At 44.1% G+C, this 26,208-nt stretch overlaps 1 protein-coding gene across 1 annotated transcript in view; it reads right to left on the bottom strand.

Moving 5' to 3' along the window:
• The window catches only part of sema4gb (sema domain, immunoglobulin domain (Ig), transmembrane domain (TM) and short cytoplasmic domain, (semaphorin) 4Gb), a gene marked incomplete at both ends in the record, with an annotated part of 131,470 nt that overhangs the window by 24,934 nt on the left and 80,328 nt on the right, over window positions 1–26,208 (bottom strand). The window contains 5 exon segments of the mRNA XM_080746989.1: window positions 1,853–1,968; window positions 4,020–4,242; window positions 5,587–5,725; window positions 12,057–12,235; window positions 23,368–23,522. Of these exon segments, the coding sequence (XP_080603115.1) occupies window positions 1,853–1,968; window positions 4,020–4,242; window positions 5,587–5,725; window positions 12,057–12,235; window positions 23,368–23,522 (812 nt within the window).

The following is a 26,208-nucleotide window of genomic DNA, read 5'->3' as shown; positions in this document are numbered from 1 at the left end:
AGGCGTTGTGAGCATGTAGATCTTCAATTTTCACAATATTTATCTGTGGAACCGAGTCACATTAAATGTAATACCTACAATTCCAAGTGCTTGTCAGGGTGGGGGTCCCCAGTTCAAATATGTTTATTTTGGGGGTCACGGCCTAAAAAGGTTTGAGAACCCCTGGTATAGAGCATTAACAAATTCCTCCACCAGGTGCATTGACAACTCATTCTTATGACTTCCTATCTAGCCAAGCTTTATAAACTATATATTTTTGATGGAGTTAGGGTTAGGGTTAGGGATGGAGATAACACCATGCTCTCTATGGCTGGTCTTTACCTACCAGTGATAACACCATGTTCTCTATTGGCTGGTCTTTACCTAGCTCTGGTCCATAGCGTTAGTGGAGTTCTCCCTAACGCTATGTTCCTCTACCTCCGTATTCCTTGGCAAAACCGGAAAACCCCGCCGTCTGGTCCGAAAATATCAAAAACTGTTTCGCCCCTCACCCAACCAAAGGTATCAGTGACAGCTGAAAGCTTCCTCTACTTAGTGGACACAGTCTGAGCCCCCCACCACACAATTAAAATACATTTCTCGGGCGAAATGAAAAATATTCCACCGGATGGAGACTCCATTTCTTCTTGTTTTTTACTATTTGTCGTCGCCATCACGGCGCCAGCTCACTACTGCTGCGCAGGTCAGAGGACCGAAATGCACCGCTTTAACAAAGCTTGGGTCTCGTTGGGTGTTATTCAGCTCTGCAACGTTGGAAGCGCTGTTTCGTAAAAACAGTCTTCAACCGGGAAGAGTGTCTCCATCAGGTGGATTATTTTTCATTTCGCCCTAGAAATGTATTTTAAAGGACAACTTTAGTTTTTTACAACAAGGGTTCATATTTTAGATTGTAATTAAATAATATAAAAGATGAGTGTTAAATTGATTTCATTTACTTCTTTCTATTGTTTTAGAGATTCTTATTTCAGTGGTTGGGGGCATGTGTACAAGTGGCTAAATATGTCATTTTACACAGAATAAGCCCATTCCCAAGATACAACGCAACCATTCATGGTTGGATGTGACTTATGGGGGCTAGAAGTGTTACTGTAAATAACAATAAAGAAACTGCTGGCTTATTGTGTCTAAAAAGACATATTTAGCCACTTGTACGCATGCCCCCATGCGTACGCATGCCCCACATTTTAGCACGGTAAACGTGATAAAACAATAGAACGAAGCAAATGAAAACATTTTAACACTCACTTTTTCTTTTCTCTAAAGAAAAAAAAAATGAAAATATGAACCCTTGTTGTAAAAAAAACAAAGTTGTCCTTTAAGCCGAGTGTGTGGTGGGGGGCTCAGACTGTGTCCACTAAGTAGAGGAAGCTTTCAACTGTCCACTGATACCTTTGGTTTGATGAGAGGCGATACCGTTTTTGTTATTTTCGGACCAGACGGCAGGGCTTCCCGGTTTTGCCAAGAAATACGGAGGTAGAGGAACATAGCGTTAGGGAGAACTCCACTAACGCTATGGACCAGAGCTAGTCTTTACCTACCAGTGGTATGGATAACACCATGCTCTCTGTGGGCTGGTCTTTACCTACCAGTGATAACACCATGTTCTCTATGGCTAGTCTTTACCTACCAGTGGTATGGATAACACCATGCTCTCTGTGGGCTGGTCTTTACCTACCAGTGATAACACCATGTTCTCTATGGCTGGTCTTTACCTACCAGTGGTATGGATAACACCATGTTCTCTATGGGCTGGTCTTTACCTACCAGTGATAACACCATGCTCTGTGGGCTGGTCTCTACCTACCAGTGATATGGATAACACAATGCTCTCTATGGACTGGTCTTTACCTACCAGTGGAATGGATAACACCATGCTCTCGATGGGCTGGTCTTTATCAAACAGCTGCAGCTCCTCTATGATGTGCATCTCCCCATCGATCTCCACGGCCCGGTGCAGCCAGCCGTCATCTGGACCAGAGAGACACACAGATCAGTAGCTGTCCCCGTATAGGACATGGTAGCAGCGGAAGCTAATTTGTGGTTCCAATCAAAAAACAATCAAACAAAAATAATACATATTTATATGAATTGTTTTAAAGGACAACTTTATTTTTTTTACAACAAGGGTTCATATTTTAGATTATAATTAGAGAAAAGAAAAGATGAGTGTTAAAATGTTTTCATTTACTGCTTTCTATCGTTTTAGCACGTTTAGCGATTTTGATTTCAGTGGCTGGAAGCATGCGTACAAGTGGCGAAATAATATGTATTTTTTAAATAAGCCGGCAATAGAGTAGTGAAGTGTGAAGTAATTTACACATTCTACCTGGTTCACGGTTTTCTTCCCATATTCTGAATTCCCATAGACTTTTTTCATTTCGCGTCATATAAGAACAGTGTTCCAATTATAAACAAATTATCTCAGCGGTTTGACTCATATAGATATGAAGAATCAACTGATGGTGCAAGAAAACGCTACTGTTACTGTCGCCGAATTAGTTACATTTTCCCTAGAAACAGGCTTTATTAAATAATGAGTGAATGACTATCATAAACCACACAGAGCCACCTCACCGACAATATCGTAAAGACGGTTTGTTTATTTTTGGACCGCAATGCTTATATGAGACGATTTTAAGATGACTCAATGTTATTCTCCATAGAGAATTACTTCATTGGAACCGGGGGATGAGCGAGTCACGTCATGACTTTGTTACTCTATTCCTTTGTTACTATTTACACCAGCCCCCATAAGTCACATCTGCCCATGAAAGATTGCAGTGCATCTTGGGAATGGGCTTATTGTGTCTAAAAAGACATATTTAGCCACTTGCATGCCCCTTGCATGCATGCAAATTAAAATTGTTAAAATCACTAAAACGTAGACAGAAGTAAATGAAAACATTTTAACACTATTTTTTTCTTTTCTCTAATGACTATCTAAAATATGAACCCTTGTTGTAAAAAAATAACTAAGTTGTCCTTTAAAGGGATCCCTGGCTAATACCACAAATATGTCTTAATACATTATAATTGTCCTCTATAACTACAATGTAAAATTAAAAACACCTTAAATATTTTATTTCTTCTAGAAATAGCTAATCTTTCACTCAATAGGGGAAATGCCTGTCATAAGTTGATGATGTCATAAATGTAATTTGTGATCTATCCCTATGGAATTTATGGCATGCATGTGAAAATAAAAACAAACTTAATACTTCCTATGGTTAATATGAGCATCAAATCAATATTTCAAATGTCTTTGTGTTTTGTTTTTTTGCACATGCATGCCATAAAAATGACACATGACATTTATGACATCATCAACTTGCGACAGGCATTTTCCCTATTGAGTGAAAGATTAGCTATTTCTAGAAGAAATACAATATTTAAGGTGTTTTAAATATTACATTGTATTTATAGAGGACAATTATAATGTATTGAGGCATATTTGTCGTATTAGCCAGGGATCCATTTAAGCCTAGAATCAAGCCACCCAGGCTCCCCAGGTGAATCATAAAACAGTTGATTCTGTGAGGAAAAACAAAAACAAAGGGTATTTCTTACATTTAGCAGTGGCTTTCAACTTAATCAAGGTCCATTATTAATTCGGCATTTGAGCCATGAGATTTCGCCTCTCATACCCTTCCCAATATGTTATCATTGGATAAGATTTTTCCACGCTGCATTGGCACCACAGGACTGATCACTCGCGCACGGCAGCGCGCATGCACGCTCGCACAAAAGTCCCTCCCCCAGAAATTGTTCAGATTAGGGCACAGTTTCAGACTAAAGCGTGAGCTGAGTCTGAAATCAGGCTAGTCAGTCCGTTGTCTCCAGAGGGATTGTAGCACCCAGGATTACATTAGATAATTGACACCGGGTGAAAAAAAGATGGGTTACAAAAATCGTGGGATAAAATGAAATGGCCCAGACCGATGTTTGGGCTCTATTGAGATTCAATTTATTGTCAGTGTACAGTACAAGTACAGTACAGCGAGTATTAACCCCGTACTCACCGGTCCCCAGGAACAGGACGGTGTAGGAGTTTCCGTCCACCGCTGCCACCTTGTGGACGGCGATCTGCACGTAGTTGACGCTCCTCTTGAAGAGCAGCGGCCGCGCCCCCACCGGATGGACCTGGGCCGACATCAACGGGTGTCTCCTGGCAAAGGTCAGCACCGCGTCCGGGAGGTCACGGGACGAGTTGATGCCCTGAGACCTGTGGAGGTCAGTTATGCACTGAGGGGAGAGAGAGAGAGAGAGAGAGAGAGAGGAGAGAGAGAGAGACACAGACAGAGACAGACAGACAGACAGACAGACAGACAGACAGACAGCATTCATTTTCAAAACAAGAAATGACAGAGTCCTTTTATGCTGATGTGGTGACAACACCAAGAACTTGTTATGTCCATGAATTAAATACCACACACGGACTTCCAAAGTAAAAAAAGACCATAAAAGGACTTATTTGGGATGTTCCTTTTAGGCAGGGTGTTTAACTTGTACTACATTTTGCCATTGAGGAGAAAGTAACGCGAAACGAGGAAATGGCATACTGTGGCGTCTAGGGTGACTGGTTAAAAACACACAAAAAATCACACCTAGCGTGAAGTGAGTGGTGCAACAAGCGTACTGTTAGCCAATCACAGCGCGTCCCCTGCAACGCTTGGCCAATGGGACCCCGGTTTTAGACCGGACAACTAACTTTGAGCTATTAGTGCCAGGATGCAGGCCGGACATTGTAGCCGCGCTTCTGTTTACTTAAAGCCCTGGACATTTTGAAACATGTTTTCCCCTTGTTTTTTGACCGGACAAAGCCAGATGTTGGAGCTATAGGTTAGTCAATCTGAGATTTGACCCAAAAGAAATTGCAATAGTAATGGTTCAAGGTTTTTTATGATCCTCAGGGTCATCCAAAAAACATGTTAAAAATGTTCCATTTTATTCTTAGTGGATCAAGGTGAATTCATGGGGTTCAAGTTTGGGTCCCTTTACTTACTGCACAGGAAAACAAGACCCCCAAAAAAACCTTCTTTAAGTAGCATGTGAGGAGTCTTAACTAGGGTTTTTTTCATGATCCTGAATCCATTGCAAACATTCCTCGGGCTAAAAAGGGACACAACAAAACTGAGCTGACCCCAGAAAAGTGATGACTCATCACTAAACCATAGATTTGGGGGTCGGTTTTTAGCCCAAGGAATGTTTTTTGTGCAAAACAAATGCTTGGAATGGATTCAGAATCATGAAAAACCCCTAGTTAGACCCCTCACATGCTACTTAAAGAAGATTTTTTCACCTTGATCCACTAAGAATAAAATGGAACATTTTAACATGTTTTTGGATGACTCTAAGGATCATAAAAAACCTTGTACCATTACTATAGCAATTTATTTTGGGTCAGGCCCTGTTTTTGCTTAGATTGACTGGCCTACTATAGCTCTTGTTCCAGGAGCACCACTCAAAAGTTAAAGCATGGAGACAGCAACAATATGGTATGTGCAATGTTGTCATCAATCAATCAATCAATCAATCAATCAATTAATCCATCCATCCCATGTAAAGGAGCTGATGGGAGTTTCTTACAGATCCCGGTCTGGGTTCAGGAACCTTCCCAGAGAACTCCCTCCACTTGTTGTCCTGGACCTCCATGAAGGATCCCTGGAAGGCCTTCTGCACCGAGGAGAAGGAGTACTGGCACACCGCCGACGCCTTGATGTTCCTCCTGGATGTCAGAGAACACAACACATCCATAGGTTAACCTCCTCCCAATGTATGAATGAATGGACCAAGCATTGTATTGTAAAGCGCTTTGAATACTTAGAAAAGCGCTATGAAGTTGCAAATTCATTGTTATTATTAAAATGTGTAAACAAGCTGTGTGTAACAACACAACATGTAACACCAGCTACACACCACAGCAACCCTAGTTAGAGCTCATGGCTGCCAGTTCCCACCTGATGTCATGTGGGAGTTCAGACTGCTTCAGACCGTACTGAATAACTGCCAGCTTGCATAACGTCTTCAGACTAGGACTCAAGTCTAAGATGTACACATGCTGCTCATCCACCAGCAGCCACATGTTGTTGTTGTACCATTGTTCTGAAAATACGATGCGATCCTCCACCATGCAACAGCACATCCACTGCCTGATTGACACCTGACAAGGTCCTTTCCCCTTAGGCTCAACCTCCTTCCAGGAGAAGGTCTCTGGATTCAAATTCCACATTTCCTCATTTGAGTGCTGGTTCCTTTTGATGCCAACAAATATGTACAGCTCTCCATTGTAGGTAAAAGCTGAATGACACCAGCGTCCTCCTGGGAGAAGCTGTGCAGAAGGCATGTTCAGCCAGCAGTTGGTCTCTGTGTCAAACACTCTGACGGTGTTGTAGTAGACATCTTGGTTCCCTTGGCCCCCGAATACAAACATCTTTGTCCCGATGATGGTGGCAGAGTGACACCATGAAGCAGGTGGTGCAGGGCCTCTGGTGTCAATGAAAGACCAGACCATTGTGGTGGTGTCCAACTTGTACATGTCATTCATGTGTCCAGTCATCTGTGTCTTTCCTCCATGGATGTACATGACCCAATTCCCCAAGACACAGGCTGAGTGGTACCACCTCGCCTCTGGAACGGTCCCAGAAACCTCAGGTTTAATCCATCTGTGTGTGTCCACATCAAATGCATAGAGCACGTTGTAGTACGTGTTTCCGAAGTAATTACATCCCCCCCCAGATGTACACCGTCACTTCTATCAGCACAGCTGTGTAGCCTTGGCGCCCGGATGGAACCGCAACGTGTCGTTCTCGCAACTTCACCAGCGTAAAGGCACTGTGTTGAAGACGTGAACATGGATCTGATCACCATCGTTCAGGTCACTGTGTCTGTAGGAAAAGGAGTAGACCTTGAGTCCGACCACCACAGAGGTTTGGAGATCCCTTCTCGGTCCTTTCTGATATATGGTCCAACGTAACATTTCACAGAACTGCACCACCAATAATCAGTGCGCTTAATTAATAGAGTATGTTGTGACGACAAAGTGGTGATATCATCACGTGATGACACCATCGTCATAATCAAATAAAATCAAACTTTATTTCTAGAGCACATTTAAAGAGGTGGTGCCATAGTTTTGTACTTTTTCTGTTTTCTATGTGCCTATAATAGACCGCCGGGTGGAGTTATAATGTGCACATTTGCCTTCCCTGTGTATTTTTGGTTTCCTCCTGAAAGCTGAAAGCCTCTGAGTCAAAAGGCCCGATCGGAAAACACTGATTTCATGAAATCATAAAATCATGCACCTCCCCTTTTACCATACACCCAACACTGTGGGTGTGGCTAACTTCAGCTGGGTCACCACCCACCATGATAACCAGGCAAACTTAATGAACTGGTGGGCGTGGCCACATAAAAACGTAATCTTAACTCTTTCTGTACACTTTTTTAGAAAAACAATCTTCCTCCTAGTATAATCATAATAAGTGATCATCATGTTTTAGCGGGGAAAGAAATTATGGCACCCCATCTTTAAAACGACATTGTCGACCAATGTGCTGTACAACAAAAGAAAAACAATGCAACAGAGACACAATACAACAAACAGACAAAAAGAAGTGAACAAGTTAACACTTAAGCTTAGCTTAACTGTAGGCCAAATTTTTTATAAAAAAAAGTGTCTTGAGGAGGGATTTAAAAACCTCGATGGTCTGGTCGGATCGGACAGGAGGGGGAAGGTCGTTCTGGGCTAGAAATGGCCCCACAAAACGATGGTTTAGTGATGAGTCCTCATTTTTCTCCGATTTTTGGGTGTTTTCGTCAGGCCATTTCTAGCCCAAGGAAAGTTTTCTGTGCAAAACAAATGCGTGCAATGGATTCAGAATTATGACAAACCCCTAGTTAGACCCCTCACATCCTACTTGAAGCAGATTTCTTTTCTGCGTATTTTCCTCCTGTATAGAAAGTCGATGGGAGCCCAACTTGATATGGATAATTCTATGGGTAAACTTCAAAATAAAGTTTGGTACCCAAGGCTAAAATCCATAGTTAGGTCCTAAAGAAGCCTCAAAAAATGTTTGGCGCTTTTATCTGCTTCGTTTCGATAGTTTTGTTAAGCCAACCCACTATAGGGGATAGCAGTGAGAGGTTAGCGGACCGTAGAGCCCGTACTGGGTTGAAGCGTTGGACCAGTTCAGCCAAGTATGTGGGGGCCAGTCCATTATTAGATCTAAAATCAATTCTAAATTTGATGAGGAGCCAATGGAGGGAGGCCGGTACTAGCTGTGGAGATGTGGTTGCGTTTATCTTTTGGTGCCGGTGAGGAGGCATAATGACGTCACTCAATATGGGCTGTTAGAACCATAGGACATGGGAGAAAATAAAAAGATAACAATGTGTGTTGTTGACACTGGGAACTGTAGTCATTGATGTACAGATTGTTAACACTGGGAACTGTAGTCATTGATGTACAGATTGTTAACACTGGGAATTGTAGTCATTGATGTACAGATTGTTAACACTGGGAACTGTAGTCATTGATGTACAGATTGTTAACACTGGGAACTGTAGTCATTGATGTACAGATTGTTAACACTGGGAACTGTAGTCATTGATGTACAGATTGTTAACACTGGGAATTGTAGTCATTGATGTACAGATTGTTAACACTGGGAATTGTAGTCATTGATGTACAGATTGTTAACACTGGGAATTGTAGTCATTGATGTACAGATTGTTAACACTGGGAACTGTAGTCATTGATGTACAGATTGTTAACACTGGGAACTGTAGTCATTGATGTACAGATTGTTAACACTGGGAATTGTAGTCATTGATGTACAGATTGTTAACACTGGGAATTGTAGTCATTGATGTACAGATTGTTGACACTGGGAACTGTAGTCATTGATGTACAGATTGTTAACACTGGGAATTGTAGTCATTGATGTACAGATTGTTAACACTGGGAATTGTAGTCATTGCTGTAGAGATTGTTGACACTGGGAATTGTAGTCATTGATGTACAGATTGTTAACACTGGGAACTGTAGTCATTGATGTACAGATTGCTCAAACTGATATTACACATTTCACAATGTACACAAGGTATCTTTATACGTACATTAAGAAATGTGTAGTGAAACTATCCACCTTTTATGTGTTTATTACGTACTTGACTTTACTCTCTTCACTCTCTACTGAATCTCTTTGCCAAAAAAAAAAAAAAAAAGATCTACAAGCTCATCACAACACAACACGTTGCGACGTGTTTTCGCTTGTAGATCTGCGTTTTATTCCCAGTTAAAATATTATAATTTTGGGGGTCGCGGCCTGAAAAGGTTGAGAACCACTGTTCTTCTGCGCCAGTGGGAGGCCATGTTTTGTTGTTTTCTCGAAAAATCTCCCATTATCCACTAAGTGGAAGTGTGACAGTTGGAAATAGAGACAGATATTTATGGTTGTTCTGCTTGGCTTGTATGCTTGTATGCTCTCTCTCTCTCTCTCTCTCTCTCTCTCTCTCTCTCTCTGCACCATGACTCTGCATATATCAGCATAAAAACACACATTCACGCCGATGCCAACCTCACTGGTCACTGCCAGCCGAGGTCCCCCGACAGACACGCGCATGCATGCGCGCACGCATAACGCATCTTGGCAGAGCAGCAGTGGTGAGGTGTGCCGTTTGGACAAAATGTGGGGTTCAACCTTGCAGTGGAAGCTGAAGCCCATCTCTATGCATCATAACACACTGCTATGTAAATACATCTGTGTTAAGCTGGTTGCACACTGCTGCGTTTTTCGTTGCGAAATGCGTTTTTCAGGGCAAGGAGAGAGAGGGAGATAGAGAGAGCAAGGGACTGAGTGGTGCGCGAAACGGACGGCAGTGTGCAAACTTGACTGACATAACGTGAGGTTGATTTTTTTATTTGCGTTCTCCGAAATTCACTCCGATATTCGGCCCGAAAAACGCAGCAGTATAGCAGTGGTTCTCAACCTGTGGGTCGGGACCCCCAGGGGGGTCCCCAAATTATTTTGGGTGGTCCCTAGATGATTAACTTAATGTGCAACATTGTTTTCTCACTCAACAGTAAACAAACCAACATAAAGTTTAAGTGTATAGAGGGAATTTGCACATTTCTAAAGTGACAATTTAAGGACTTTTTAACACCTCTAAAATGACAAATTAAACATTGGACAAACTGTCAAATATTAGAGGAAGACATTGTGAAAATAGCTGATCTACATGCTCACAACACCTCGCATCGCGAGGCGTTGTGAGCATGTAGATCAGCTATTTTCACAATAGATCCGTGTTATCCAAAATGTAATGCCTCAACTCTTAGTGCTCGTCAGGGTTGGGTTCCCCAGTTAAAATATGATTATTTTGGGGGTCCCGGCCTGAAAAGGTTGAGAACCACTATGTTATAGGATCTGGTCTGGCTGGATGTGGGTGTGTGAGGTTCTGCCTGGGAGTTCTTCTCTATTCCCAACTCTTCCTCCTGTTGGCTGGCTGATCATCTGGGGTGGTTCCTCTCATCAAGCAGAGAGGATAACATCCTGGCTCTCCACTCCAGCCCTTGCCAGTTTGCTCAGTTTGCCGACCGGTAAACATCACTGTGCCTCTGCTCCTCAGTTTGTTCCGATTGCTTTTTGCACATCACTAACTCCTGCTGTCTCTCTCACCCAGATCGCCACAACTCCTCCATGCCTGCTGCCTGTATATCATACAGCCACGCCAGTCCAAAAACCTGACTTTTGATTTTTGTACTACAGTACTTCTGAGTTTTGAGCAAACGTTTGAATTAAAGAAGTTCTACTTGTCATTTCTGGTTCTTGAGTTCTGCTTTTGGGTCATAAGCAAGCATTGGATGAATTGTATGAAGTGAAAGTTGAACACATAAAATAACATAAAAAGTCAGAAGCTTCCACAGAAACAAACACTCAAGTAACGTACAGATACTCAACACTATTAAGAACTGTACTCCGGTAAATGCACTTTGTTAGTGTCAACCTAGTCTTGTGTAGCCAGACTAACATTCCACAATCTCCCGAAAGCAGAGAACGGAAGCTGTTCGTCTGTTCGTCATTTCTATTACTTTTACTGTGTCTGTGATAGTTCTCAAATTCTTCCTAAATGGTAAATGGTAAATGGTGCATTTATATAGCGCTTTTATCCAAAGCGCTTTACATAGATTGTGCATTACATTCACCCATTCACGCACACATTCATACACCGGTGGCGGAGGAAACCATGCAAGGCACCAACCTGCTCACTGGGAGCAATGTGGGGTTCAGAGTCTTGCCCAAGGACCCTTCGACATTAACTCAGGGGGAGCCCGGATTCGAACTGGGAACCCTTCGTGCTCTAATAACGGTTTCTCTACCCCTGAGCTATGCCGCCCCACAGGATGTTCAGGTGAACCACACACTACCCGACCAGACGTTTTCAGTCCGGGTATAGGGCCTGAAATATATGATAATTAGTTGGCTGGGCCGGGCCTCGGACCGGATCAGTTAGGGCCCAGTAGGGCCTTGCCAACTCACTTCCACTGCCAAACCTCCCTTAACCCGGCTGACCATGGTAACCAGGTAAGCAGGTGCTGCTGCCGCGGCTGTTGGTGAGCACAAAAACTTCAATTCCCATGATGCAACGAGGCCATGAAAGACAATGAATGTCGGCAAACGGGAGGCGGCCACACTCACAACGTGCACGCTCCACATGCACGGCGTGGAGGTAAATGTAAGCCATTTACCATGAGAGGGAGTGGGTTGTTGGCTGATTTACCACTGTTTCAGGGTTGTGGCACGAGGCAATTCTACCACTTCTACCATATAAATTAAAGAAAACACAGCTGTAACTTGCAAGGTTATTTAGTTACAATCAACTGCAACACAACAGTGGGCGGGGTCCATGAGCCAACTCAAGGTTGTTGACTGATTTACCACTGTTTTAAGCCAATCAGAATCCAGTATCTGGAACATGTGACCACACAAAGTGGTAGAAAACACATTGTTCATGATGGCAGGTGATGTGTTGGCCCCGTAGAGAACTCCACTTACCACTCCAGGCCGAAGATGCCGTAGAAGACGCTGCCTTGTGCGTCGCGTCCTCCGTGCAGCACGAACACGCTGCGCAGGATGTTCAGGTGGATCTCGTAGTCCGGGACCGAGCACACCATCCTGGCCTTCAAGAAGGACGTCCACTTCCTCTGGAGGGTCCGCTGGCCGCCCCAATCCCCCTGGAACGAGAACCACACCCAAATTACTTTAAACTAACTACAATGCAAATTAGAACAAATTGAAGTCCTGCTTTCACAAGGTATTATATTCTCCACAACACGTGTATGGTTTATTCCCCGGTTCAGTAGGTCAGCACAGGTGCAATCTAATTAATTAACTAATTGATAATTAGTAATAATAATATGTGGAGACTGAACCCAAACCAGACACAAGAGAGCAAGACAGTGTTGCCAACTCGGGGCATTTAGTAACTCAACTGCTGCCATTTAACAATACCTTCCAGTATCTGGAACATGTGACCACACAAAGTGGTAGAAAACACATTGTTCTCTCTACAGGTGACAGGTGAGGTGAGGGGCCGCAAAGTCTCAATCGATCCAACCGATTCGCTATCCTCTAAACAAAATAAACACGGGGAATAAGGGGCACTTGGCCAGCGAATTGTTGGATACGGGGTAGTTTTAAGAAGGGAGGTGAGTACTACTCAACAAAATGGGATTCAAGGTGGCTTCCAGGGTTCAGGTTGGTAAGGTTGCCCTCTCCTTTTCCAGGTCCATTCTCCACAGGTAGCCTGAGTACTCTCTCTCCAGAGGTTCGGTACGCACTCCTCAGTGTAAGTCAGCTCCCCATTCCAGCCTGGCGGGCGGTGTCTGAACGAACCACCACAAATGATAACTAGAAAATATTGTTCCTTCGAAACAATTGTGGGCTCGCTTCAAGCCAGAAAACAATGGCTATAAAAGTACAAAATGTCAAGATCGCAGGCAGTGCTCTCTTTGACGTTACTGACGTCAAAGATTGGTCCATTTTGTTCCAAAAATGTGTTGTGCAAAAGTTGACCCACTGGTGGCGCTATAACAGGCCAATGTGAGAAGGGTGGTATCTGTTCCTTGGCCTATTGGGAATGTGCTTGCAAGATTTCACGCACATTGCAGGCTGTGTTCATGATTTGAGGTGTTTTTGGCCTTGGCCACTTTATCGCTGCTTGCAGCTATATTTATAATTATTATTGTATATTTTTTGTGTGTGCACTTCATAGGCATATTAGATAAAGGTCCTTAGATTGTGTGTAGAATGTTTCATGCAAATTGCGGAAAAAAAATCCTAACGGGTTTAAGCGTTTCACAAACTGCTCAAAATGATATAGCGCCCCCCTTTGGCCAATTGGAGTAAGATTGGTTTTAGTTATATTTGGACTAACACTCTACATCTTTGCCAAATGCCATGAACATGTTACTTTGCATGTATGATTTAGAGGCAGAAGAATAATTTGCATAAAACTGCAATATTCATTGAATTATAAAAAAAAAAGCATGTTTCAATTTTGAAGAAATCCGATCTGACAGATCTTTAGATATTGGTCCAAAGTTCAAGTAAAAAAAGTTTTGTGCACGTGACGCGAAGATTCCAGAATAAAAGCGGGTTTGCGCGTTTTACAAACTGCTTAAAATGGCGGAAAATTGAAGGGCGGAGCTTACTTAACAACGACACAGATGTCTTCCGCTTGAGTAAAAGCACGCGTGTAACAAGTTGCATGTCTTCAAACGAAACGAGTCATGACTTATGCCCGTTTGAAGTTTGAATTTTCAAACGCTTCGTATAGCGCCCCCCTTTGGCCGATTGGAATAAAATTGGTTTCAGTGATACTTTGACTAACCTTCTACATCTTTGCCAAATGCCATGAACGTGTAACTTTGCATGTATGATTTAGAGGCCGAAGAATAATTTGCATAAAACCGCAATATTGATTGAATTATTAAAAAATTATATTTCACTTCAAAAATCTGGTTGATCAATCTCACCGTATTGGTCCAAAGTTCATGTGAAAAAAGTTTTGTGCGCGTAACGAAAGAAACCCAGGAGGAGATAGATTTTTACTGTTTTTCATATTATTCCAAATTGTGGGAGACCTAAAGGTCAGAGGTCAAAAGTTAGAGGGTAAAAGTTGTTCGGCATGAGGAGACGCATAAGTGTATACAGGTTTCATGGCTGTATGTATAACACAGCATGAGCTATACCTGTTCAAAGTTTGCACTTTCGAAGGCTTCCTACAGCGCCACCATTTGGCCGATTGCTGTAAAAAGTAATAGCACACTGCGCCACAGTAAGCTGAACACATTGATGTTTTTATTTTCATTTTCTCACTAAGTATGTAGGAGTAGAAAGGAACCGAAGTTCCCGTCTACTATATGACTGATAGATAAATAAATAATGACAATATCTAAAGTGTGCTCGCCTTATAGGCGAGCCCACAATTAGCAGCAGCTGCACTTAAAAAAAAAAAAGGTGGCAGTCTGTCACAATGAGCCTGCAGTAAAATAATGCTAATAGTAATCATCATCATCATCATCATAATCATGCCTGTTGCTAAGATATGGCAACATGACTGGCGTCATGTTGCCATATCTTAGCTTTTGCTGAACTGACGCCACTGCTGAAAGTGGACAGCGGACATACAAGATGTTATTTATCAGGCACCCACCTCCAACCCCCACTCCCCCAAATAAAAAGCCTCCGCCAGTATCTTTCATGGCACCTCCATCCCTCCCACACAGAAGAGAAAGCAGTTCCACACAATGAACTGCATCTCCATTCAGTAACACACAACAGTCTGTAACCAATGAATGGATGGATGGATGGATGGATGGATGGATGGATGGATGGATGAGAATACTGACAATGCAGAGAGAGTGGGAGGAGAGAAGAACACTTCCACTGTTGATGAATCCAGCATAGACCAGCCTCCGGGCTGCAGGTGTGACCTTTCTGGCTGGATATACATTACCCCAGTAGGATACACCCCAGCCACAGCAGGGGGTCACGCATACAGGAGCGGCAAAGCTCAGGGGTAGAGAAACCGTCATTAGAGCACAAAGGGTTCCGAAAGGGTTCCCAGTTCGAATCTGGGCTCCCCCTGAGTTAATGTCGAAGAGTCCTTGGGCAGGACTCACCATTTACCATTTAAATTTTTTTATTTACTGAAGTTTGTGGGGTTCAGTAAATGTGAAGTTTCAGGGCAGCCGTTTCTCATGTAAACACACATCATTTCACTGAAATTACACCTCGTTTACATTTGCGCTGTGACAGCGAGCCGCAGCGTGGCGCGTTGTGTACATGTCAAACAACAGTGCATGCACTGGTTAGACCTGCCTACTGTAGAGGCCTGGCCTAGTTGAGTCAGCTCCTTGTTGACCTGCCAGCCAGGTATGGAATCATGTGGGCTGCAGGAAGAATAGAAATACCTCTGTTGGTAAGAGCTGTAGGAGGGCAGCATGCAGCTGATGGAGAGAGGAGAGAGGAGAGAGGAGTGCGGTGGATACAGGTCAGGTTGTCAGGGTGAGAGGCATGCACTGTATCTTTCTGCATCTAGCAGAATAGATACTAGCACTCAAATATTTGCTTCTTGGGGGTCCCTGGAACAAGATATTTAGAGATGGGGGGTCCGCGACCAAATACATATCATTTTGGGTGTCCTTGACATGAGAAGTTTGAGAACCACTGATATGGCAACATACGTTTTTCAGAAAACTGTTGGGCCGAAATGGGTTTCCTCAGACCACAGATATAAAAAGCTAGATACCTCGTCCACCCGCTGCATTTGATTGGAGCGACCCGTCCAACTTGGTGGGCACAAAAGAGGAAGTGTCTTGGGCAGGCTGCCACTCAAAAACACTACAGGCCAATCACAGTGTGTCTTTTCCGGGACTTATCCAAGGACTACAATTCAATTCAACAAAGCCAGTTCCTAGTGTTGCGCGACGCAGCTGTTTTTAAGAGCTGCGTAAGAAAAGACCCACCCCCACCTGCCTCTGATTTGCCTACCGACCTTCTGTGTCTGTTACGACACAGAAGAATTCCAAGCCTGTCAATCAAAAATGCCCACCAAGGCGGGACGGGTACCAGAGAGCCGGAAGAGGCGTCTACCTTTTTATGTCTGCCTCAGACGGGTGGCTGGTATCTCCCTTATGCTGCATTCACACTGAGAGCAGCCAAGCTAATGGTTGGCTTCAATGGCTTGGTAATTCAATGTAATCTCTATGCAAACCAGATTTTAAAATCTCCAAGCTTTTTTTGGAGCATGGACATTTTAAAAGCTGGTTTGCAAGGAACTTTGGAAATCTCAGTTGGAACTGTTACCCCGCGACAGATAAGCGGTTATGGATGGATGGATGTTGGGATTTAGAAGACGTTAGTAGAACCGGCCTATATCAGCGCCAGCGGTTCTCAAACTTTGTCATGTAAAGGACACCCAAAATGATATGTATTTGGCCTCGGACCCCCCCCCCCCCCCCATCTCAAAATATTGTATTCCAGGGACCCCCAGAAGCAAAGATTTGAGTAAAAAAAGTTCACTCTGAATGTGGGTCTTGCCTCATGCTAGATGCAGAATGTTCACACATGGGAGAGAGAGGAGAGCGGTGGTGAATACGGGTCAGGTCAGGTTGTCAGGGTGAGGATGCAGCCCACAGTGAGGAGGGTCAGGTCAGGTTGTCAGGGTGAGGATGCACCCCACAGTGAGGAGGGTCAGGTCAGGTTGTCAGGGTGAGGATGCACCTCACAGTGAGGAGGGTCAGGTCAGGTTGTCAGGGTGAGGATGCACCTCACAGTGAGGAGGGTCAGGTCAGGTTGTCAGGGTGAGGATGCAGCCCACAGTGAGGAGGGTCAGGTCAGGTTGTCAGGGTGAGGATGCACCCCACAGTGAGGAGGGTCAGGTCAGGTTGTCAGGGTGAGGATGCAGCCCACAGTGAGGAGGGTCAGGTCAGGTTGTCAGGGTGAGGATGCACCCCACAGTGAGGAGGGTCAGGTCAGGTTGTCAGGGTGAGGATGCAGCCCACAGTGAGGAGGGTCAGGTCAGGTTGTCAGGGTGAGGATGCACCCCACAGTGAGGAGGGTCAGGTCAGGTTGTCAGGGTGAGGATGCAGCCCACAGTGAGGAGGGTCAGGTCAGGTTGTCAGGGTGAGGATGCACCCCACAGTGAGGAGGGTCAGGTCAGGTTGTCAGGGTGAGGATGCACCTCACAGTGAGGAGGGTCAGGTCAGGTTGTCAGGGTGAGGATGCACCTCACAGTGAGGAGGGTCAGGTCAGGTTGTCAGGGTGAGGATGCACCTCACAGTGAGGAGGGTCAGGTCAGGTTGTCAGGGTGAGGATGCACCTCACAGTGAGGAGGGTCAGGTCAGGTTGTCAGGGTGAGGATGCACCTCACAGTGAGGAGGGTCAGGTCAGGTTGTCAGGGTGAGGATGCAGCCCACAGTGAGGAGGGTCAGGTCAGGTTGTCAGGGTGAGGATGCAGCCCACAGTGAGGAGGTGCAAAAGGAGGTCAGCCTGTTTCTTTGGCTCATCATCATAGAGCAGTGTTTCTCAACCTTTTCTCTGCATGGGCACACTTTTCATGTCCCAAGAAAGAATCCATGGGCACACCAACATAGTACGGGGGGGTAAATATCGTCACTGTCGGGAAGAAACCTCTCCAAGTTTCACATTTTTATGTTTCTTCGCAAAGCAAAGCCCTGCTTCATCATACAAGGCTGTCGCACAACAGTAGTGAAAACAGCAGATCTACAAGCACACAACGCCTCGCACCGCGAGGCGTTGTGTGCTTGTAGCTCGGCTGTTTTCACTAGTTTAAATCATTTTTAAAATGATAAATACAATACTGGCTTTCAAGCAGTTTCAAGGGGCACACTTGACCCTTCTCAGGGGCACACCAAAGGTCCCCAGGCACAGTGGTTGAGGAACACTGTCATAGAGGGAACATCTTTCACTGCTAATTAAGTGTATAAAGAGGTTAGGTTTATAGGGTACTGAAGCCAAAACTGTTCTAGAACCACTGCTATATAACACTTATCTTTAAGGTGCTACACACACACACACACACACACACACACACACACACACACACACACACACACACACACACACACACACACACACACACACACACACACACACACACACACACACACACACACACACACACACACACACACACACACACACACACACACACACACACACACTTGTCTGTCATTTATTGTCTCTATGAATTGAGTACAAAGGACCTCAATGTAAAAAATGCATAGTGCTTTCTATGGTTTAAATCCTACTAGTAGAATTTGGATCTAAATGCGAACTGCTATAAAGTATTCAATCAACCAGTAAGACTCCCTAATCGGGAGATAAGCGACCGTCAGGTCGCAGCGTGATGTTAGAGCAAAATGTGTTGGAGCAGTGTCCAACAAAACTGTTCTGCCTGATGGTGGCGCTATATGGGACAGATCCATGTTGATGACATAAGTGTAGACATATTGTGTACCGATTTGTGTGATTTGAGGGCCAAATCTGTAGGAGCAGTGTCCAAAAATGTGTTTTGCAAGAATCGGCCTCATGGTGGCACTATAAGAGGGCCTTGTGAGAATTGATGGTTGGAGGTTGTGGTTTGGCAGGCAAGGAGTGTGTGTGCTAAATTTGGCATGGATCGGGGCAACGGTTGCGGAGATATGAGAAGAGCAAAAGTGTGACGTGTGACAGACTGACAGACTGACAGACTGACTGACTGACGGACGGACTGACAGCCGGTGGAGGTTTTGATAGTAACTGCGACCTGACGGTCGCAATCAATCAATCAATCAATCAAAAGATCCACTGAATAAACAACAACATGTTAGTGTACATTCTGGGACTGCAGGTATAAAGTGCTTCAAACCAACATGTATTTCCTGAGTGACAGCGGTTTATTTTGGATCCCCTCAAAGAGAAGTGTATTTAAAGCCTCCTGCTATCTGGGTCACCCAGTGGAAGATAAGAGATGAGAGGAGAACTTTATAAAATAAGGTCAGTCAGAGAGCATAAAAGTTGTCAGTCAGAGAGTAAACAGGGTGGTGGTGCACTATTTAACTTCCCTGCTCTCCCCCGGATTTGAACCCGTGTTTGCTGCACAAGAGCTGGCTATCTTTGTTTAACCACTGATCTAATAGAGCAGGGGTTTTCAAAGTGGGTGACGGGACACCCTGGGGTGCCGCGACGGCAGTCCAGGGGTGCCGCGAGGTAATTTAATAATATTTGGGATTTATTTGGACGCTTGAAAGAAATATTTAGTATCATTTTAAACTTGAAGTACCAAGTTATTTTCAGTCATTTCTAACCAAAATAGCTGTTATCTCAACGTTTTCCTCGCAACATAATCACTAAAATATCGTCACTGTCGGGCAGAAACCTCGTATCTCCAAGTTTCAAATGTGTACATCTTTTGGTAAAGCAAAGCTCTGCTTCATCATACAAAACTAGTGAAAACAGCCGATCTACAAGTTGTGTGCTTGTATCTGCTGTTTCCTCTAGTTTAGTGCATTTTATAGATGATAAATACTGAACGGTTTTGGACATACAGGTTTCCACCCGACAACGACGATATGCTATAAATATAAGGTGCTGGGAGTGAAATTTATAATGTAGGGGTGCCTCGGATTAAAAAATATATTTATGAGGTGCGCTGAAACAAAAAAGTTTGGGAACCCCTGTAATAGAGCATGCCTGCCTGCTCTGGAGAGATAAAGATTGTATTTATAATATGTTTTACCTTCAGCTCAAAACGTGTGTCAAACCAGAAACGGTATCGTGTCAAAGGTCGTGTCTCACCTCAACACAGGATCTAAGTGTGTCAAGATCATCCCCACATGGGCTGTGATCTGGCCCCAATCCAGACACCACTGACTGGTCCAGGTCCTGACCGTGCTTGCTGGGAATATAACATATACAATCAGGGTGGTTGTATTGTGTCTCCCTGCTCTTCTGTTGACACAGGTGATTTCCAACATCCCATCATGCATTGCGCAGAAAGAGTGCGGCAGTTCCGGCGCTGCAGCCAAGAGTGATCTACAAGCATCTGCGACGCCACATGACATGAGCTTGTAAATTCTACAGTAAATTCTCACGGAAAAAGGTGGATAGATGCAAGGCACCAACCTGCACATCAGGAACAATTAGGGGTTCAGCATCTTGCTCAGGACTCCTCCACACTAACAGGAGAGAGATGTGCTCCACATTCACTGTTCATACAGTCTGCTGCTGCTGCTGCTGCCGTGGCCCAGTTTGTGAGTGAAACCATCACTTCCTGTCATTGTGACATAAACTCTGCTAACAGCTCTCTGCTGCCCCCAGGGAGGGGAGGGGGGAGGACGCCTTTACCTTGACCCACCCTTCCCCCCAAAATGTACAAATTTATACAAAGACTAAGAGGGGGAATCCACAAAGAAAGGAGTAATGAAATGCGATGTGATAGCTTCACAGTGATGATGATTATACTGCACGCACGCACGCACGCACGCACGCACGCACGCACGCACGCAAGCAACACACACACGCACCTCCCCAAATAATCATAATTGAACTGGGGACGCCGCAAGCCTGACAAGCACTTGTAATTGTATGAGTTGAGGCATTACATTTAGTTTGACTCGTTTCCAAAGATAAATACATAGCCTCGCTGTTGGACAAAAAACCTCTTAACTCCATAATCAAACTTTTTGTGCATTAATGCCCCTTCTTGATCTGCGTCGGCACAAAAGCATCAAAAGTAGTGTTTGGACAGCTGGTCAATCTGTTAGCTATTTTTCAATTTGAATCCTGAAAATGCAACTCATTTGGACATTTCCAGCCGACAGATACATATCCGCTAAGGCAGTAGCTAGATCAGGGATGTCAAACTCAAATGCACAGGGGGCCAATTTTTTTTTTTTTTAAATGGTTCAAGTCGAGGGCCGGACTGGTTCAATGTTTATTCAAACGCAGGCTTGTGGTCACGGGCCCTCCATATGCACCACTGCACTAGCAGTAACAGAGCGACACATTGCCTCAGCCTGATGGCATCAAAAGTCTAATATCTCCCCCAGTCCATAGAGATATCCCTTTGGTCTGATGGGTAAGATGTTGGAATTTCATGTGGGAGACCTTGGTTCGAATCCCAGGCATTGCATGTGCAATATACCAGTGGCCAGTGGGCCAGTTCTAATAGTAATTAAATATCATCCCACGGGCCGAAGATAATTCAATCACAGTTCCCTGATTTGGCCCCCGGGCCTTGAGTTTGACATATGTGAGCTAGATAGATACAGTAGGTTTACACTAATCTGGTCACCGTTTCCAGTTGGACTCCATTTATGTGACCGCAAAGGCGAAGCGGAAGTTTTATTCTCAGCACTTTTACCTGGGGTTCCGATGTACACTAGTATACTGTACTCAGGGGCGTCACAAGGGGGGGGAAAGTGGGACTGAGTTACTAGGGCCCAAGGTGGAGGGGCCCTAGTAACTTTAGCTATTGAAAAATAGCAGATATACAAGCTCACGGCGCGGCACCGGGTGCCGCACTGCGAGCTTGTAGATCTGCTATTTTTGAAAATGTGTGAAAATATGTATTTATTAAGCAAACATTTGTAACTCAAATTTTGCTTCTGGGGAGCCCTGGAACTAAATATTTTGAGATGGGGGTCCTTGGCCAAATACATATCATCTTGGGGGTCCTTGACATGAAAAAGTTTGAGCACTGCTGACATGGAAACATAGGTTTCTTTCAAAATCTTTCAATCTTTCAAAAATAGCAGATCTACAAGCTCACAGCGCGGCACTCACTGTGAGCTTGTATATCTGCTATTTTTCAATAGTTAACATTCATGGGGGGCCCACAGTGAATCCTTGTACCCAGGACACAGAAGTTGGTGTGACGCCCCTGCTGTAGTGTACAGACTTTTAAACTGAATCATTTCAAAAACACATGTCTCTCTCTAGAGACCGCATGGTTTTGTTCCCGACTAAGCATCTTTTCCTTAACCTTGTTGTGAACGCAGCGTCTAAAACCTGCTGATGTTCCACCGCTGCATAAATGCTGTGACCTTGTAGATCTGCTATGAACGCATTTGACGTCACATTCATTCTATATATGTGCACAAACACACTGAAACCTTGTAGAGCTGCTATAAAAGCATTTGACATCACATTCACTCTATCTGCACAAACACACTGAAACCTTGTAGATCTGCTATAAAAGCATCTGACATCACATCCATTCTATATATGTGCACAAACACACTGAAACCTTGTAGATCTGCTATAAAAGCATTTGACATCACATTCATACTATCTGCACAAACACACTGAGACCCTGTGGTGGTGCTGTGATGTTTGACATCAGTAACCAGTGTGTTTGTGTGTCCTTGCACTGAGCTACAGATCCATTATTAATCACACAGACTCAGACCTCGATCTCACCAACACATTAAAGTTTCATTTATACTCTGTGATACGACAGTATCACAGAGTGGGGAAAACAGCCAAGTGGGGAAAACAGCCAAAATACAAGGTCAAAACGACTACACGTTGTCACTCATGGGTTGGACCTTGGGGACGAGTTGAGCAGAATCTACAGGCGTGTCGATAGCAGATGCACAGAGCTCACAATGCAACACGCTGTGAGCTTGTAGGTACCTGTAGTCTATTTTTTACTTAACTTTACTAAATTTTAAATCAAATTGAGTAGAAATTGATTCAGTGACTTCTGACAAAATATCGGTCAAAACATGAATGGTAATTTTAAGGTCCGGGGATCAACCAGGGACCCTACAGTCTGATCAGTACTATGCCGATTGGTTGCCTCTTGCGTTAAATACTCAATAAACACACACACAATTTAATGTGTTCTCTGCCAAGGTCAGGGGAGAACTCCTTTACAAACCACTTGAGGGCCGCTACTTTCTTGTAGAAATGAAATGGGTCTTGTAGTATGGTGAAAACGTAAGGCCGAGGCGTTGTGAGCATTTAGATCTGCTATTTTCCAAATGTAATGTAGCACTGTAATATTGGATAATTCTGTCCTTGACAATAAGCAATCCTACTGTTTGAATGCTATACAGACACACATGGAGCAAAAATAATGTTTTTTTTTTTCAACTTCGACTTACTCTGGTGGGAGTCAACTTGTGTAATGAAGTCGACTGAGTCGAGTTGTCGACTTTGTCGACTTTTTCATTAATGCCCTAACGTCTGACATGGTGGGACAGGTCACGTACCTTACAGACACGCGCCACCCTGGCCACCCTGGTCTGGCTGGGGTAGGTGGTCTGACATGGTGGGACAGGTCACGTACCTTACAGACGCGTGCCACGCGGGCCACCCTGGTCTGGCTGGGGTAGGTGGTCTGCTCTTGGCTCTTCTCTGTGAAGAACACGTAGATCTTATCGTCGTCTCCCACCGAGCTGTTGACGCTCTCCTTCATCAGCGCAGAGCCCACGAAGTCTGCCTCTGTGCGCACGCACGCACGCACGCACGCACGCACGCACGCACGCACGCACGCACGCACGCACGCACACACGCACACACACACACACACACACAGTTCAATTCAATTCAATGGGCTTTATTGGCATGAGAAAACATACGTTTACATTGCCAAAGCAGAAGTGTACACAATACAATACAATACAATTGGAGCAAAATATGTACAGATGAAAAGAGTGTAACAGTTTTCATGCATCAAGGTTACGTGTAGGCAGAGCAGGGATATATACAATGTTTTTTTTAAGGTAGTTGGATTCCATTTGATATCCTTCTCCACACACACACACGGATGCACGCACGCGCACGCACGCACACACACACACACACACACACACACACACACACACACACACACACACACACACACACACACACACACACACACACACACACACACACACACATTTTAAAATTTAACAATGTATTCATTTCCACATAAGAAAACAAAACGATGTTTTCTAATCTTATTTACATTTGCATTGTTACTTAAAGGGGTACTGTCACCTAAAGGGGTTGAGGGGCAGATTACACTGTGACATGAGCTTCTCTGAAAACGGTCTGAAACAGTCTGAAGCTCATGTCACAGTGTAATCTGCCCCTCGTCCCCCAACAACAGCTGACCAGTACAGTAAGTAGTCATACAGTCAGGCTATACAGACAACTAATTTGATTGGCTTATAATTGCGCATCTCCACAATAACATCATAACAACAATTTTACTTGTTTTTTAAGATGACAGTAACGCTTTGACAGGTGACAGGCCCCCTTTAAGATTTTATTTTCTAGTTTCATTTAATTCAAATTAATTAGAAAATACAGCGCGTTTATCATGATTGATTATGTGTGACGTTATAGAGTAGATCAAGTGTTCATTGATTATATTAATATCTAGCCTAATGACACATCATTGATACTGTACAGCTTGTAAGAGTCTAGATGTCTACATAGGACTGAGTAACTATCTTGTTATGGTACAGCTCGTTCCAGAGGCCTTGAAGCCACACAGTATAACTCTAGTGTCTGACCATTCTTCTGGACAGAACTACTCCACACGAGCATACAGTAAAGAACAACTGATTAACGTCAGAAGCGCAATCGCTCACCGATTATCGGTGTTATTTGAGGAAAACCCTCACACCCCGCCGCTGAGTAGCGTTGTGGGAGAGACGCCGTTCCTCACTCCGACCGAGGGAATCGACTGGAGCCGACGGAGGAGGAGGGTCCGGCGGGGAAGACGAGCAGGAGTCCTCGTTAGAACGAGACGGCGCGGAAGCCGTGTCGCCCTACCAACGATCCTCCTGGCCAATGCCCAGTCACTGGACAATAAGTTCACCGAGCTCCGCGGGCGCATTAAGTTTCAGCAGGAAACGAGGAACACTAGTGCCCTCATCTTCACTGAAACGTGGCTGGGAAATAAACACACTGACAGCTACATCGCTCTACAGGGCTTCTCTGTCCACCGCACTGACCGCAATACAGCTGACCCGAAAGTGAAACAGAGCGGGGGCGGAGTTTGTATTGTTGGACATCGTGAAAATGTTAAAGAACGTAATTTATGTTGAACAACTCACAGGCTCATTATTATCACTTGGCCTGGTTAAAGAAGGAACGATATTGACTGGTTGAAATGACTGCAGGTGCACTGGAAACTTTGCAAGCCTTTGAAGCCTCTTTGTGGTTATGCATTTCCTGTGGTTGAACTACATACACTGTGTACGGAACATACAGCCTGTATTTTCGAGACATGCATGTCTATTTTCATCACTGATCAGCGCATTCTGCATACCTCAGCATATGTCTATGTCTGAAAAAGATGCAAGATAAGCTCCTTTGTGAGTGTGCACACCTACGTGCACACACGCACACATACATATGTCTGGGGAATTTCCCTGAGATCGAACCATCGTATATAACGGCTCACACCAGAGCATCTTTTAGGCTTTTTGGGGGATTTTTGGAGGACACGGAGGGCTTACGCCCTGCCGTTGGTCCTCTGCCCCTTTGCGCTCTTTTTTGGGGATTCTTATCTTGCACCTTGCTCAGATCTCAAGCAGTTGGTTCCACATGGATGAAGGTAAAATTGACTTACATTAAAAGAGGTACATTTCTCTATTTTGAGATTAAACCTATTTGGTGTTAAATATTATACCTTTTTGGAATTATCTAAATCTAATGGAACCTCCTGCTTTTAAATCTAAATTTGGAATTATTTTAGAACAAGCCTAATTTAAGGCATTGGTAAATCCTGATTGATTTCTTTTCAATTATTTTTGTATTTGCATTTGTATTTTTAAATGCACATGTGTAATACCACTGAGTGAATAAAAGGAAGCTTTAAACTTCCAAAAAGCCTCATTTTCGGTAAGGATAAATAAAGTGCTGTAAGGATAAATTGACTTTGTCTTCTTTAGAAGCAATACCCATCTGTGAGTATCTGAATTCCACACGGCTGTTACATTACTGATAAAAGCTCACACTTCATATTTTTTAGTCTTTAGTGGTGAGCATCAGTACGTTTCTCTGGACAGAGTAGGACAGGTAGTCTCGTAAGAATCTTTTGAGGACCTTAACTGTCTTGTCTGTGACATAAAAAGTGTACATCGTGAGGGTTAAGGCTGTTTTTTTCTGTGGTCGGAGACCTCCTGTCCGA

The sequence above is a fragment of the Nannobrachium achirus genome, assembly GCF_963921795.1.
Source record: "Nannobrachium achirus genome assembly, chromosome: 18".
In the NCBI taxonomy this organism is placed as follows: Eukaryota; Metazoa; Chordata; class Actinopteri; order Myctophiformes; family Myctophidae; genus Nannobrachium; species Nannobrachium achirus.
Note: the sequence above shows the minus strand (reverse complement) of the source record. Positions and strands in the feature narration are given on the sequence as shown.